Source organism: Lissotriton helveticus (assembly GCF_964261635.1).
Source record: "Lissotriton helveticus chromosome 1_1 unlocalized genomic scaffold, aLisHel1.1 SUPER_1_unloc_9, whole genome shotgun sequence".
NCBI classification, from domain to species: Eukaryota; Metazoa; Chordata; class Amphibia; order Caudata; family Salamandridae; genus Lissotriton; species Lissotriton helveticus.
Genome location: NW_027611736.1, coordinates 865,044 through 878,763, shown reverse-complemented (window position 1 = coordinate 878,763; position 13,720 = coordinate 865,044). Strand labels below are relative to the sequence as shown.

The 13,720-nt window shown below is 42.3% G+C and overlaps 2 protein-coding genes across 2 annotated transcripts in view; both read right to left on the bottom strand.

Moving 5' to 3' along the window:
* LOC144806605 (uncharacterized) overlaps positions 1–6,500 on the bottom strand; it is an 85,848-nt gene extending 79,348 nt beyond the window's left edge. Inside the window, 2 exon segments of the mRNA XM_078672934.1 lie at positions 191–569; positions 6,405–6,500. Coding sequence (XP_078529060.1) covers positions 191–569; positions 6,405–6,500 — 475 coding nt within the window.
* Positions 6,501–9,559: 3,059 nt separating this feature from the next.
* On the bottom strand, positions 9,560–12,916 carry LOC144806583 (uncharacterized). The gene has a single exon (XM_078672918.1). It carries the CDS (start codon positions 12,256–12,258, stop codon positions 10,930–10,932), a length of 1,329 nt encoding a protein of 442 aa, XP_078529044.1. The 5' UTR covers positions 12,259–12,916; the 3' UTR covers positions 9,560–10,929.
* Positions 12,917–13,720: the final 804 nt, after the last annotated feature.

The window sequence follows — 13,720 nt, the reverse complement described above, 5'->3', positions numbered from 1 at the left end:
TTTGAACGTTGTTCTCTAGCAGCTGTCATTGAACCGGTTGTTGCACAAAAGGACCAACCACCAAAATCAGCTAGAAATATTCTCCAGTCTGTGCTTGTTAAACTTATTCAAGTGTGTTGAGTTTTATAGGTTTTATCACTAATCCCTGTAGTTTGCTGAAAATTCTTCCCTCAACTACTTCCAAATCCACTGCAATGGTATGGTTTGTCCCCTGTATGTGTTTGCTGATGTCTTCGTAGAATTGATAATCGACTAAAGCTCTTCGCTCATTCAGTGCACTTAAATGGCGTTTCCCCTAAGTGGGTTCGCTGATGATTTCTTAATGTTGAAGGGTCACCAAAACTACTTCCACATTCACTGCAGTGGCAGGGTCTTTCACCTGTGTATGTATGCTGATATCTTTGAAGAGCTGATAATCGTCTAAAGCTATTCACACATTTAGTGCACTTGAATGGCTTTGAACCACATTCAATGCAATTATATGGGTTTTCCCTAATATGTGTTTGCTGATGTCTTTGTAGATTTTCTAATCGACTAAATCCCTTCACGCATTCACTGCATTTAAATGGCTTTTAAACTGTGTGTGTTCGCTGATGCCATTGTAGCTGTGATAACCAACTAAAGCTCTTCACACATTCACTGCACTTGAATGGCTTTTCCCCAGTGTGTGTTCGCTGATGTGCTCGGAGATGAGCCTTCCTTGGACCCGGCAATACCGGCAAATTTTAGGCCCATCTTTCTCCTTCCTTATCCAGTGAAGATTCTAGAGAAAGCAGTCAGTAGGTCCCTGTCGTGCTTCCTGGAGGAGAATCATTTAATAGATAAAGACCAGTTCGCCTTTGCCCTGGGCACGTGACCGAGACGGCTCTAGCCACTATGCTGGACAATTTGCGTAAGCGAGCCGACAAGGGGAATGCCACGGCGCCGTTAATGCTGCCCATTTGGACGACGATCGAGGGCATCTAACCTATGACAGAGAACAACTACTGAGGCTAGGTAAGGTAGAATGTAAAGCGACCTCTGCCCTGGCTCATGTGAGAAAGGTTGGAAAGACCTTTATCGGGGGACTGATTAATAGCCGGTCTCTTGTTAAACATTCTACTGAGGTATCAGGCCTGATAGAGGATATGGGACTTGACGCCTTGTTCTTAACGGAGACCTGGATTAATGCAGAGTCAGCTGTAGAGCTAGGATGTGCCTGCCCTAATGGGTATACAATTCTTCACAAGCCTAGAACCATGAGTAGAGGAGGAGGTGTGGGGGTGGTTTTCAAAGAGGAGCTGGATTTTAGACTCCTACAGGTAGGAGAAGTAGTGGGGATAGAAATGCTGGGGTTCTCTCTACACTCCTCCAGCGGGAACCTCCTTACAGGATTGTTGTGCTATAGACCTCCAGGTGGGACCACACACTATCAAAATCTCTTTGACACTATCACCAACCTGGCATTGGCCCATTCCAAAGTGATCATTTTAGGAGACTTTAATCTCTAGGAAGATGGGAATGTCAGTAGCCAATTGCGTGATCTGAGGCATACATGCACAAACCTGAATCTTTCCCAGCTGGTGGAAGGTTCAACACATCAAGGGGGACATATCCTTGATTTGATTTTTTCCAACCAGTCCACTACTAGGATACTAAATATAGTACCTCAGACCTGGTCTGACCACTGTCTTATCCATTTTAGCATTAGGATGCTACACTCTGGGGACAGTGCTCGTCAGCAAAGGTCTTACAGGAGAGGCAGGGAATGAGCTAAACTAGATAAGACTGGAACTCCTATAGTTGACCTGGACGCCACTCACTTTGCACCCACGTTGACCGCAGTAGAAAACTATAAAGTGTTTACTAACCACATAGCTGACATCCTGGACCTGGTAATCCCCATAAAGGAAATATAAAACAGAAGCAAAATCTTGGCTCCATGGTATATTGAGGAGCTGAAACAGCTCCGCATGCTCCTCAAGAAGGCGGAAAGGAAATGGAGAAAATGTTATGGTGAGGAAGATACGAAAGATCTAAGACGGATACAACTGCAATATAAAGAGGGAATCCTTAGGGCTAAGGCAGATTTCTATGGCAGCTCTATTATACATACGTCTAATGGGACTAAAGCACTTTTCAAAATTATCAAGGAGCTTTCCTCCCCTATATGCATGGAAAATAAAGTGGCAGTATCCCAAAAATGATATGTTGAAATTGATATACATTTTCAGGATAAGATTGCAAAAATCGTGAATACCCTGCACGTTAATGATAATGGTGAACAACTTAATCCTGAACAATGGATTGAGGCAGATTTACAACAGCCTGTATTCCTGGAAAACTTTCAGGCTTTAACAGAAGCAGCTTTTGACAGCTTGGGAGATAATGTATCCTCGGGCTCTCCCCGTGATCCTTTCCCTCATAAAATATTGAAATATTTTGGGCAAAATACCTTTCCATGGCTGAGGCAGATATGCAATCAGTCTCTGGAAGAAGGAATGGTCCCGGAATGCTGGAAATTGGCAGTGGTAACTCCACTGATTAAAAAAGCCTTCCTTGGACCCGGCAATACCGGCAAATTTTAGGCCCATCTTTCTCCTTCCTTATCCAGTGAAGATTCTAGAGAAAGCAGTCAGTAGGTCCCTGTCGTGCTTCCTGGAGGAGAATCATTTAATAGATAAAGACCAGTTCGCCTTTGCCCTGGGCACGTGACCGAGACGGCTCTAGCCACTATGCTGGACAATTTGCGTAAGCGAGCCGACAAGGGGAATGCCACTGTTTTAGTGCTTCTAGATATGTCGGCCGCATTTGATACAGTGAACCATCCCATACTAGTGGAAAGATTGAAGAAGATAAGAGTGAAAGGCCAGGCACTGCAATGGCTTCAATCTATCTAGAAGGTCGACAGCAGGTGGTAACCTTAGTACCATTCTCCTCTGGCAAATCTTCAGTCACCCATGTGGTGTCGCAGGGATCTGCGATCAGCCCTATCCTTTTTAATGTCTATCTGCAACCCCTGCTTTCCATCATAAAGTCATCTGGAGTCTGTCTAGTCAATTATGCAGACGACACACAGCTAGCCTTCTCCTTGGAAGAGGACCATGAACTATCTCTGGACATGTTCCAGCAATGCATGCGGCAGACGACTGACAGGCTCAGAAGGAACTCATTGAAATTTAACAGCGGAAAGACTGCGGTAGTGTACTGCTCTGCAGGTAGAATGTCCAGACAATTTCCATCTGACTTCAGACTTACACCAGAAGAGGAACCTTTAACCCCGGTCAGGAAGGTTCGCAATCTGGGGGTAATGTTTGATGACGACCTCCAGATGGATTCACAGGCAAATAAGACCGCCAGCGTATGCTTCGCCCTAATTTGCATGCTACGTAAAATACTCCCTTTACTACCTAAAGAGGCACATCCTTTGGTGGTAAGTAGTATAGTGGGAAGCAGGCTGGATTATTGCAATTCCCTATATCCGGGGGCCCCTGTGTACATTTTCCAGGGACTGCAAAGAATCCAGTCTGCAGCAGCCAAATTGGCCCTTGGTAGGCCACTGAGCTCTTCTACTACCTTGGCTCTGAGAGAGCTACACTGGCTACCCATTAGGGAAAGGGTCCACTTTAAAACTCTGTGTACAGTTTTAAGAGCAGTGCATGAGCTAGGTCCTGTCCCCCTACAGGAAAGGTTTACATGGTATCGTTCCTCAAGGCAGCTCCGCTCCTCCAGTGCTGGCCTGCTGACGATTCCCTGGTTTAAACAGTCTAGGTTAGGAGGAAGGGCTTTCAGCGTGGCTGGTGCCCGTTTATGGCATGAACTCCCTCAGAACCTCAGACAAGTTAACTCTCTGTTAGAGTTTCGCAGGAACCTAAAAACCTGGCTTTGCCACAAGGCCTAAGTTTCCGGTCCTCTCTTCTCTCACTGCTGCGACCTGTTACCACTCTGGTCATAGTTCATCAGTCTGAAGCGCCAGGATACCCGTAGGGTGACAGTATGCGCTATATAAGATCTAAAATCAATCAATCAATCAATGACAGGCCAGCTCCCGTGGCAGCACGCAAGCGTGCAGGCCAGTTGTGAAGCCAGCAAGAGCAGCTGGGGGTGGACACCAGAGCTGCTCTCAAAGGTACCTGGATGCAGGGTGCCCGTGTGGGAATGGGCCCCCGAGAAAGTGGAAACGGGGCATGAGGCCACCATCGAAGTCTGTGTGGCTCTCCCTGGAGCAGCGGGAGAGCCGCTGCTCAGATATGCATGCGATTCGGTGGAAAGCGTCCCATATAGCCTTGCAAGGCGTGGCAAGGTCTGAGGTGAAAACCTGTCCGTTTTCAGTGCATGGTGGCACCAGGAAGATGGGGTCACCACTATTTGTTGGCAAAGGTGCAGTGGGAGCTGCAGAAGCAACGCAGACTCCCCCAGCACAAAAGTGGAACGTCCCCACCCTCAGTCTCTAGGAATTGAAGGAAAGAGCCCGTCAAGGGTTATTCATGTTTCATTAAGCGTACCTAAGGCTGGAACTTTTGTTCTGCAGCTGGGAGTTCAATAAGTTAGTTAGGAGTTAGTTCAACAACCAGACTGTCAGCCACTGTGATTTAAATATGTATACTGTACGGTGAGTTTGAGATGCTCCTCTGAAGACAAAGGGATAGCCAGGTTGGTGGAGATCACTAAATATGGTGGACGGTGGTCCAACGGGGTAGTGGAAGTTGTTACGCCTGCTCCTCTGCCAGACCGCGGGCTACCTGTCAAACTATAAATGAGGGGGACAGTCTTCAAATGTAACTCAAAATAGACGGGCTGGATTCAGGGTGTGGTGACAGGGCACTCTATCAAAAATGCAACTAAGCATGATATCAGCCAAACCAATGGTCCACCCACCAGCCCTGTTTAGAGGTGGATGGATTGTTAGCCTTTAATCAGAAATCCCATTGGTTATGTCGATGGAAAACTTCTTCTGAAGGAGAAAGGGCTTTCGAAGAAAACCCATCAGACATTAGATAAACAGTGTTATATAAGAACCTTAAAAAAAAAATGTATTTGACAAATTCATGTTTAAATCCCTTGTATGGCAGACTGCTTTCAAGTACTCAACATTCTGTGGTATTTTTATGGATTATTAACAAGAGTAGTGCCAGGATACAGACATATTTTCAGCACCTCTCACTCTGAGAGAAGGCACACTGGCAAGAATAGTCCCCTCTAATGCCACCTGTGCCAGACTCCTGCTGAAAGCAGTGATGCTATTGAGACTAGGGTCCTCTAATGCCACCTGCGGCAGACTCCTGCTGAAAGCAGTCATGCTATCGAGATCAGTTGACCACTCTACAGCCAAATAAACTAGGCTCTTTGCTGACATCACAAATTATCTTTATAGTTTAGGAAATAAATCACATTTAAGATCTCCTATACAATCAACAGTCAAATACCATGAATTCAAATACATGTGTGTTACATCTTGCTCATGCTTTGCATTTCCCTTACTTAGATTTCCCCATTGCTTAGCCACTGCATCTAATAGAATGTTTGATGACACACTAGAATGTTTGGTACCTGACTGCTCTGAGTAGAGGCAGTTGATGGCAGACAGGCTGAGCGAGAGAAGAACTGCTGCTGGTGGGGTTTTTATCATTATATCTATTGATTAATTAACTTGGATTAATCTACAATAAATTATATTTACTTTACATACTGGATTCCAGAACTTTAATTGTTACAAATTGGTGACGAGGTACAGAACTGAACTTATGCGTGGAAAAAGGACTGTTTTAATGAAGTAATACTGCAACCAAGGAACTACTTAACCCGGAAAAGAAAAGGTAAATTTTACAGAAACGCCCTGGTTAGCCCCACCAGTGTCCCCAGTCATCTGGACAGCCTCTTATCCCAGGGTGTTTGATTTCTGACTGCGTAATTTGAGCTGAGTACTTGGATCTGTTCTCATATCAAGCTTTTAATTGGAAAAACGTGAAGAAAACTTTTAAGACTTAATCTGTTTTGGCCTGATTTGTTAACAACTTTTAAAAAAAAGAGAAGAGCGCAGCGTGAGAATGGACTTATTGTTTTGCTTTGGCCCCTCCAAGAAAAACACTGGATTGGGTGTGCGAAGCACAAACTGCGGTGTCAGCGATAATTTAGACGCTGGCAATTTTAAGCGGAGCGCTGTGTGCAGTGTCTACTGTAACTTCGGCAAAGGATCTTCAAGCGTTTCAAACCTGTGTACTGTTCTAAGGCTCTGTACTGAATTTTGCACGTGTCTTCCTTTTAATTTCTTCTGGTTATATTTAAATATGATTAACAACGACTTATGTGAGCAATGGCTCGAGCACTTACAAAGATTATTGAGCCTGGTCATCGCATTCACAACGTTGTTTTTGAGAAGCGCGTGTGTGCAAAGTAGCTCTTTTTGCCTACGATTATACACTCACCGTCTTGGTGGAAATGACGGTTGGTCGTCGATTTGCCAGCAGCGATCTTCTCTCAGTCCCTGCTACCATACGTTTGATGACGTATTTGGAAGGCATCAGGGAGTTAGTGATTCTTTCGCCTCACGTTCTGCCCTATGTTCTAATCCTGCTGTGACGTCAAACTTGCTGATCCTGCCACTGTCCGGTTGTCGGCACGCCCTCACCGTGAGCCATCCGGTGGATACGTGACAACGTGACGCCATTTTAGGGAGTTCTGTTTTTTCTGCTGTGAATTCCCTGTTATTCACGATTCTGAATGCCAATAAAGTTAATAGGAAACCGGCGGAGATCCCTGCTGTTCACATTGAGATTGATTAACATCGTTCTTCTTCACATGAGTGACTGAACTTCAACAAATGTCCGTTGGTGATAATCTTCGTGGACACTGGAAAAGAGATCTTGTCAATCTGCGTTGGATGAGTTCTGCACTTCTCGGGTGAGAGAGTTCGCTCACCGGCGTAATAATAACTTGTTTCCTTTGCAGGGATATTTGTCTTCATGCTTTTATAAGGCAGCGTGTTTTTATTTGTGGTGTAGTTTGTTTGTTGTGTTTTGGAATTGGTTCAATTTTAAAAGTCCTTTGGTTTGGGTACCTTGGGTACGATATTCAATGGGTGGCATGTTTTATTTTGTAGCATAACTTACGCCTGAGCGGTGTTTGTCACTCTTCATTTTGGTTGTTAAAAGACATTTCATGGAGCTTTTTGGTGTTGATGAATAGTTTGCTTACATTCTTCAAGTTTACAACCGTGATGTCAGGGTGTGCCTTTGGGGTGCTCAAAATGTTTATTTTTCGTAATTATTTGCAGATATGTTTGATATCAATATGCTGTTTTGAACCATCATTTAGGTGCTCAATTTCTATTGAGGTGTTCAATTTTATTCTTTCTTACTTTTAATGTACCACGTTTTTTTAGTGCTCTAAAATTTTAGAGGAGTTCACATGTATTACTGAGTAGAGTCATGCATTTTCTTTTATTGTTGTGAACCACTACGTGCTCAAATTATTTTGAGGTTTTCTTTTCAGAGGATTAGTTGTCCTAGTGTTGGATTTATTAAATATGTAATTTGCGGAGCCACATCTGTGCTCATTTTGAGGCGCTCCATTTTCTTTTATGAACTCTGAGGAGTTGGGATTTATTAGATGTGTAGTTTGAGGAGCCACATCAGTGCTCAGTTTGAGGTGCTCCATTTGTTTGATATGAACTCTGAGGAGTTCAATTGTTCTATTGTTATGGAGAGCAATAAGTTGCTCAATTTTCTTGTTATGGACTCTGATGGGTTCAATTGTTGATGTTTAGAAGAGCCGTAGTTGCTCAATTTTCTTGTTATGGACTCTGAGGAGTTCCATTGTTCAATGTTGTTAAAAGCCGCAAGTTACTCTATTGGCTGATATGAACCACGCAAGTATATTTAAGAATGCAATGCAATTTATTCTATTATCTTTATTTGTTGTTTTCTAAGGATGGGGGATGTGTTACATCTTGCTCATGCTTTGCATTTCCCTTACTTAGATTTCCCCATTGCTTAGCCACTGCATCTAATAGAATGTTTGATGACACACTAGAATGTTTGGTACCTGACTGCTCTGAGTAGAGGCAGTTGATGGCAGACAGGCTGAGCGAGAGAAGAACTGCTCCTGGTGGGGTTTTTATCATTATATCTATTGATCATTTAACTTGGATTAATCTACAATAAATTATATTTACTTTACATACTGGATTCCAGAACTTTAATTGTTACAATGTGTTGTTTTATTACATATCAAAAAACATTGATTTCGTAGTAATAAGTAGAATCTAGTCTTCATTGTGTACATTTCATAGCATCATGATTGTTCTTGCTGTATCATAATTTAGTTCATGTTAATGTTAAAGTAAATCCTGGTACACACCTCTGTAGTGTGGTTTTTAAAGGCTCATGGATGCCAATACATGGGTGGTGTTTGGATGTTTGGTTATGTATCATTAACACAGATGTATAAAGTATTGGGTTTCAAATGTATTATGCCACTAATGGTCGTACAAACCACTTGTTCCTAAATTTAATTTGTTCAGTTTAGAACTTGTTGCTGTTAACGTGAAAGTAAAGTGAGTTTGACCCTGGAGCAAACCCCTGTAGTGTGTTATGTATAGGATGGGTGTGCTGAAGAGCAGTCTCTTTGCTTCTCCTCACTGGCTGGGTGGTGATGATGATGATGGTGGGCAGCAGGAAGAACTTCCCGGACTCAGCACTTTGTTAAAATGAACTCAGTGGAAAGCATTAGTTTCTACTATCTTTGGCTACTGAAGATGTCAGATGATTCAGAATGCTACGATCTATTTTATTTGTGGTCTGAAGACGTCCCAACTGCATCACAAAGTTCCACTGTTTACTCATGAGGCAGCACACACTTTTTATGTCCATTCATTCACTGGCAGTTTATAAAACAAGGGTATCTTTTTGCTTGTTATGTTATGTTAAGGGGTTTTATAAAGCGCTCATTGCCTCAACAACGGGCATAACAGCGCTAAAATGTCACTGCCATAAGCAAGCCAAGAACACCCAGGAGGCAATTATGCAGGGAAGAGGTGAGTTTTGATATTTTACGGAAAAGAGAATGTTTTTGAATGTTTCTAATATGTGCAGGGAGGGAGTTCCAAAGCTTACGGAACACAACACATTAAGGAGGGTCTCAGGGACAATTTCAAGACCTACAAGGTGTGTTTCCCCTAATTGACAATCATATACCACACAACACCTAGGGTCTAGGAACAAAGGTGGAAAATGAGCAGAAAAGAGACCAGCTAGGAAGAAAATATGTCAACAGGTTGGGATGACAACCACCTCATCGGGAGAGGAGAGAACTTCGTTGCCAAAACCCATCATTCACAAGTAGTGAATTATCAACATTTGGGCCTGGCCTCCTCTCATTCGGGTACTCAGTCTAGAAAATTGACTGAGAAGCCCTCAGCTGTTTTCCAAACCAGAGGATGGCTGATGACTCCATAGAGTACACCATGAAACCCATAGGCATATGTTCTTGCTAAGTGAAGAGGGTTTCTAAACAAAGAATAACAGTGCAGCGCTAAATAATACGAAAAAAGTGTGTTAAAAATGACAAAGGGAGCTCCATACCAACTTTATTCTCAGAGTGCCTCTGTCATGGTTAAAAAGCAGAATGCTAACAATTGAAAGTCAAATGTTAAGCGATGAAATAGGTCGACATGTTTCTGCCCTCACAAGGATCTAACAGTATCGGGGCATTCCTCAGGACAAATTGAGCTAGAAATATATATAGCTGCTGCTCTAAGAGTGAAAAACTCAAAGTGTGATAAATTTCAAAATAAACAGTTCATATACTCCACCAATAATATCCAGCTTGGCAGTAGTGGAACAAATTATCGGTTACCTGCAAAACAATATGCATATATTAAAGCAATGCTGGTCACAACACTCATATTAAACCACACATAAGGCCTCTCTTGAAAAGGCACGGCTAAAGTTATTTACTGCTAAAGGTTCAATCTTTACCTAATCGTCAAGCTTTCAGAAACCTATTAAGAACTACACTTTTCAACTGCTTTCTCTCTGATCAATAATTTTGGCATCATGCACGGATTTTGTCCTTTCACCAGGTAGGAGTTGGTTGGGTGATTCTCTGTAAATAAGAAAGGTCTAAAATATATTCATATACAATTAATCTGGCCGTGAATCATTTATAGTCAGTGGTGAGCCAGCAAATTTCCCAAAAGTCCAGCTTGATATTGGACACCTCTGGGGAAGTGTCACTATGGTGGGTGCATTAACAGATGCATGTGATTGAAATGAGCATCATTTGCCCTGCGTCAGGGCTTCGGATGTAAATGTTGTGCATTGCAACCATTATCTCTCACAGTTACAGGTCACAATTTCCTACTTTTACTTCTTCTGCCTTTGAACGTTGTTCTCTAGCAGCTGTCATTGAACCGGTTGTTGCACAAAAGGACCAACCACCAAAATCAGCTAGAAATATTCTCCAGTCTGTGCTTGTTAAACTTATTCAAGTGTGTTGAGTTTTATAGGTTTTATCACTAATCCCTGTAGTTTGCTGAAAATTCTTCCCTCAACTACTTCCAAATCCACTGCAATGGTATGGTTTGTCCCCTGTATGTGTTTGCTGATGTCTTCGTAGAATTGATAATCGACTAAAGCTCTTCGCTCATTCAGTGCACTTAAATGGCGTTTCCCCTAAGTGGGTTCGCTGATGATTTCTTAATGTTGAAGGGTCACCAAAACTACTTCCACATTCACTGCAGTGGCAGGGTCTTTCACCTGTGTATGTATGCTGATATCTTTGAAGAGCTGATAATCGTCTAAAGCTATTCACACATTTAGTGCACTTGAATGGCTTTGAACCACATTCAATGCAATTATATGGGTTTTCCCTAATATGTGTTTGCTGATGTCTTTGTAGATTTTCTAATCGACTAAATCCCTTCACGCATTCACTGCATTTAAATGGCTTTTAAACTGTGTGTGTTCGCTGATGCCATTGTAGCTGTGATAACCAACTAAAGCTCTTCACACATTCACTGCACTTGAATGGCTTTTCCCCAGTGTGTGTTCGCTGATGTGCTTGGAGATGTGATAAATGACTGAAGCTCTTCACACATTCACTGCACTGGAATGGCTTTTCCCCAGTGTGTGTTCGCTGATGTGCTTGGAGATGTGATAACCAACTAAAGCTCTTCACACATTCACTGCACTTGAATGGCTTTTCCCCAGTGTGTGTTCGCTGATGTGCTTGGAGATGTGATAAATGACTGAAGCTCTTCACACATTCACTGCACTGGAATGGCTTTTCCCCAGTGTGTGTTCGCTGATGTGCTTGGAGATGTGATAACCAACTAAAGCTCTTCACACATTCACTGCACTGGAATGGCTTTTCCCCAGTGTGTGTTCGCTGATGTGCTTGGAGATGTGATAACCAACTAAAGCTCTTCACACATTCACTGCACTTGAACGGTTTTTCTCCTGTGTGTGTTCGCTGGTGTCTCCGGAGGGTTGATAACCAACTGAATTTCTTCACACATTCATTGCAATTATATGGTTTTTCCCCTGTGTGTGTTCGATTATGTTTTTGTAGGTCTGATGACCCACTAAAGCTCTTTACACATTCACTGCACTTGAACGGTTTTTCCCCTGTGTGTGTTCGCTGATGAGTCCTGAGAGCTGAGGAATCAGTAAAAATACTTCCACATTCATTGCAATGGTATGGTTTTTCCCCTGTGTGTGTTCGCTGATGTCTCTGTAGGTTTGATAACCGACAGAAGCTCTTCACACATTCACTGCACTGGAATGGCTTTTCTCCTGTGTGTGTTCGCTGGTGAATCCTGAGATTTGAGGAATCACTAAAACTACTTCCACATTCACTGCAATAGTATGGTTTTTCCCCTGTGTGTGTTCGCTGATGTCTTTGGAGTTCTGATAACCGACTGAAGCTCTTTACACATTCACTGCACTTGAATGGTTTTTCCCCTGTGTGTGTTCGCTGATGAACTTGGAGTTGTGATAACCGACTGAAGCTCTTTACACATTCACTGCACTTGAATGGTTTTTCCCCCATGTGTGTTCGCTGATGATCTTTTAGGAGTGTTAACTGACTAAAGTTCTTCACACATTCATTGCAATTGCATGTTGCTTCTCCTGTGTGTGTTTGCTGATGGCTCTTTAGTAGTGATGACAAATTAAAGCTCTTGCTGCTTGTGTATGATTTTTCTTTCTTGAGGAGTGTCTCTGGGTCGGGTTTATATTTGTCTGCATCCGATGACTGGGTTTCCTGAGGAGCTAACATGGTTGATAAAGCACTTGTGTTATTCTCACATTCCCTGTATGTGTGTGGTATTTTGGATACTTGATTTCAGAGTTCACAATGAAATTCAAGACTCACTAACTACATATATTATAATTGTGGCAAGTAAAGCTTATTTGTAGGTGGTTATGTCTTTAGATTGCATAATGGTTTGGCATGTTTACGGGTAAAGATTAGTCTTCCTTCAGGTCGATGCAAATTGGGACAGTCTGTTGTAGATCAGAGACCCTCTCTTTCCTTTACCCTTCAGTTGTCTGGCTCCACTCCATTGTGCTTTTTTCTTGTTCCTGTGGTTTGGCCCGAAAGAGTTTACAATACACCTAGCACGCTGAATGGTAATCTGCTATCATTACAGGAAGCAGAACAATGCTGTATCTCCCTCAAAGCTGGTGGTGGAGGCCTGTTTATACAGGAGGTGGTTTGTTAGTGTTGTTGCATTAATTTTCTAGAGGTCATTTCTTAGTCCTGTTGTGTGGAGGTGCACAGCTCAGACTCTTAGATCCACTGAATTGCTTGGGACTGCTTCTTCCAGGATCTATCAGTTTATGTTCAGGTTCCTCAGTCTCTGACTGTGAAGATCGTTTCCTGAATATTGGAGCTCATTTTTTTTAACTGCTTTTTTTTAGATTACTGTTGTTATTCACAATCATTTGTGCATTCAAAGCTGGTTTCCTATGGGATGTAAAGAGATTTAGAATCACTGAATGGAAATGGAAGAGAATGTGAATACACAATATTTAACTAGTTGTAAAAGACATCTCTTCTTTCTCATTTTTCAAAGTTACCAAGGGCTTTTTCACCATACACAGATATTTAACTAAATCTTCTATTGAACATGTCACTGTTACCTAATTCAGAAAAGGAGGTTATTTTCCGGCGTTCACAGAGTAACTTAGTGCAGAAAGAGCACTCACGGAGCGCCCTCTTGCTGGAGGTACCGCTTTAGGTAGACGCACATGGCTAAGATGTCATTTAAACAAGAAGGGATTGTGGAAAAAGAGATGGATCAGGATGTGCTGCTGTCACTTCAGTTTCAGGAAGTGTATAACAACAGTAACGCTTTCGAGACTACATGACAAAGAAAACTATTCATGAAGTATATAATAAAGGTAATGCTTCAGGAAATATATAATAAAGGTAACACTTCAGGAAGTATATAACAAATGTATCTCCATTCACACTCTTCTTGACAATACTTTCCAGGTCAAACTGGAGCAGCTGAAGTTCCAACTCCTGTCATTACTTTTCTGTTTGTTAAGTTATCTTTTCACATTCCTATGGATTGTTCAAGCATTTGTTGGAAGATTGCAGCATTTATTATAGAGTTTCCATCACAGACAGCAATATACCTGCGATATCTCTGCTGCCAATACATGTCTGCTTTTTGTCTTTTTCTACCTTACCATGGTTTCTGACAATGTTTTGCATTTGGTGCTAGCATGCT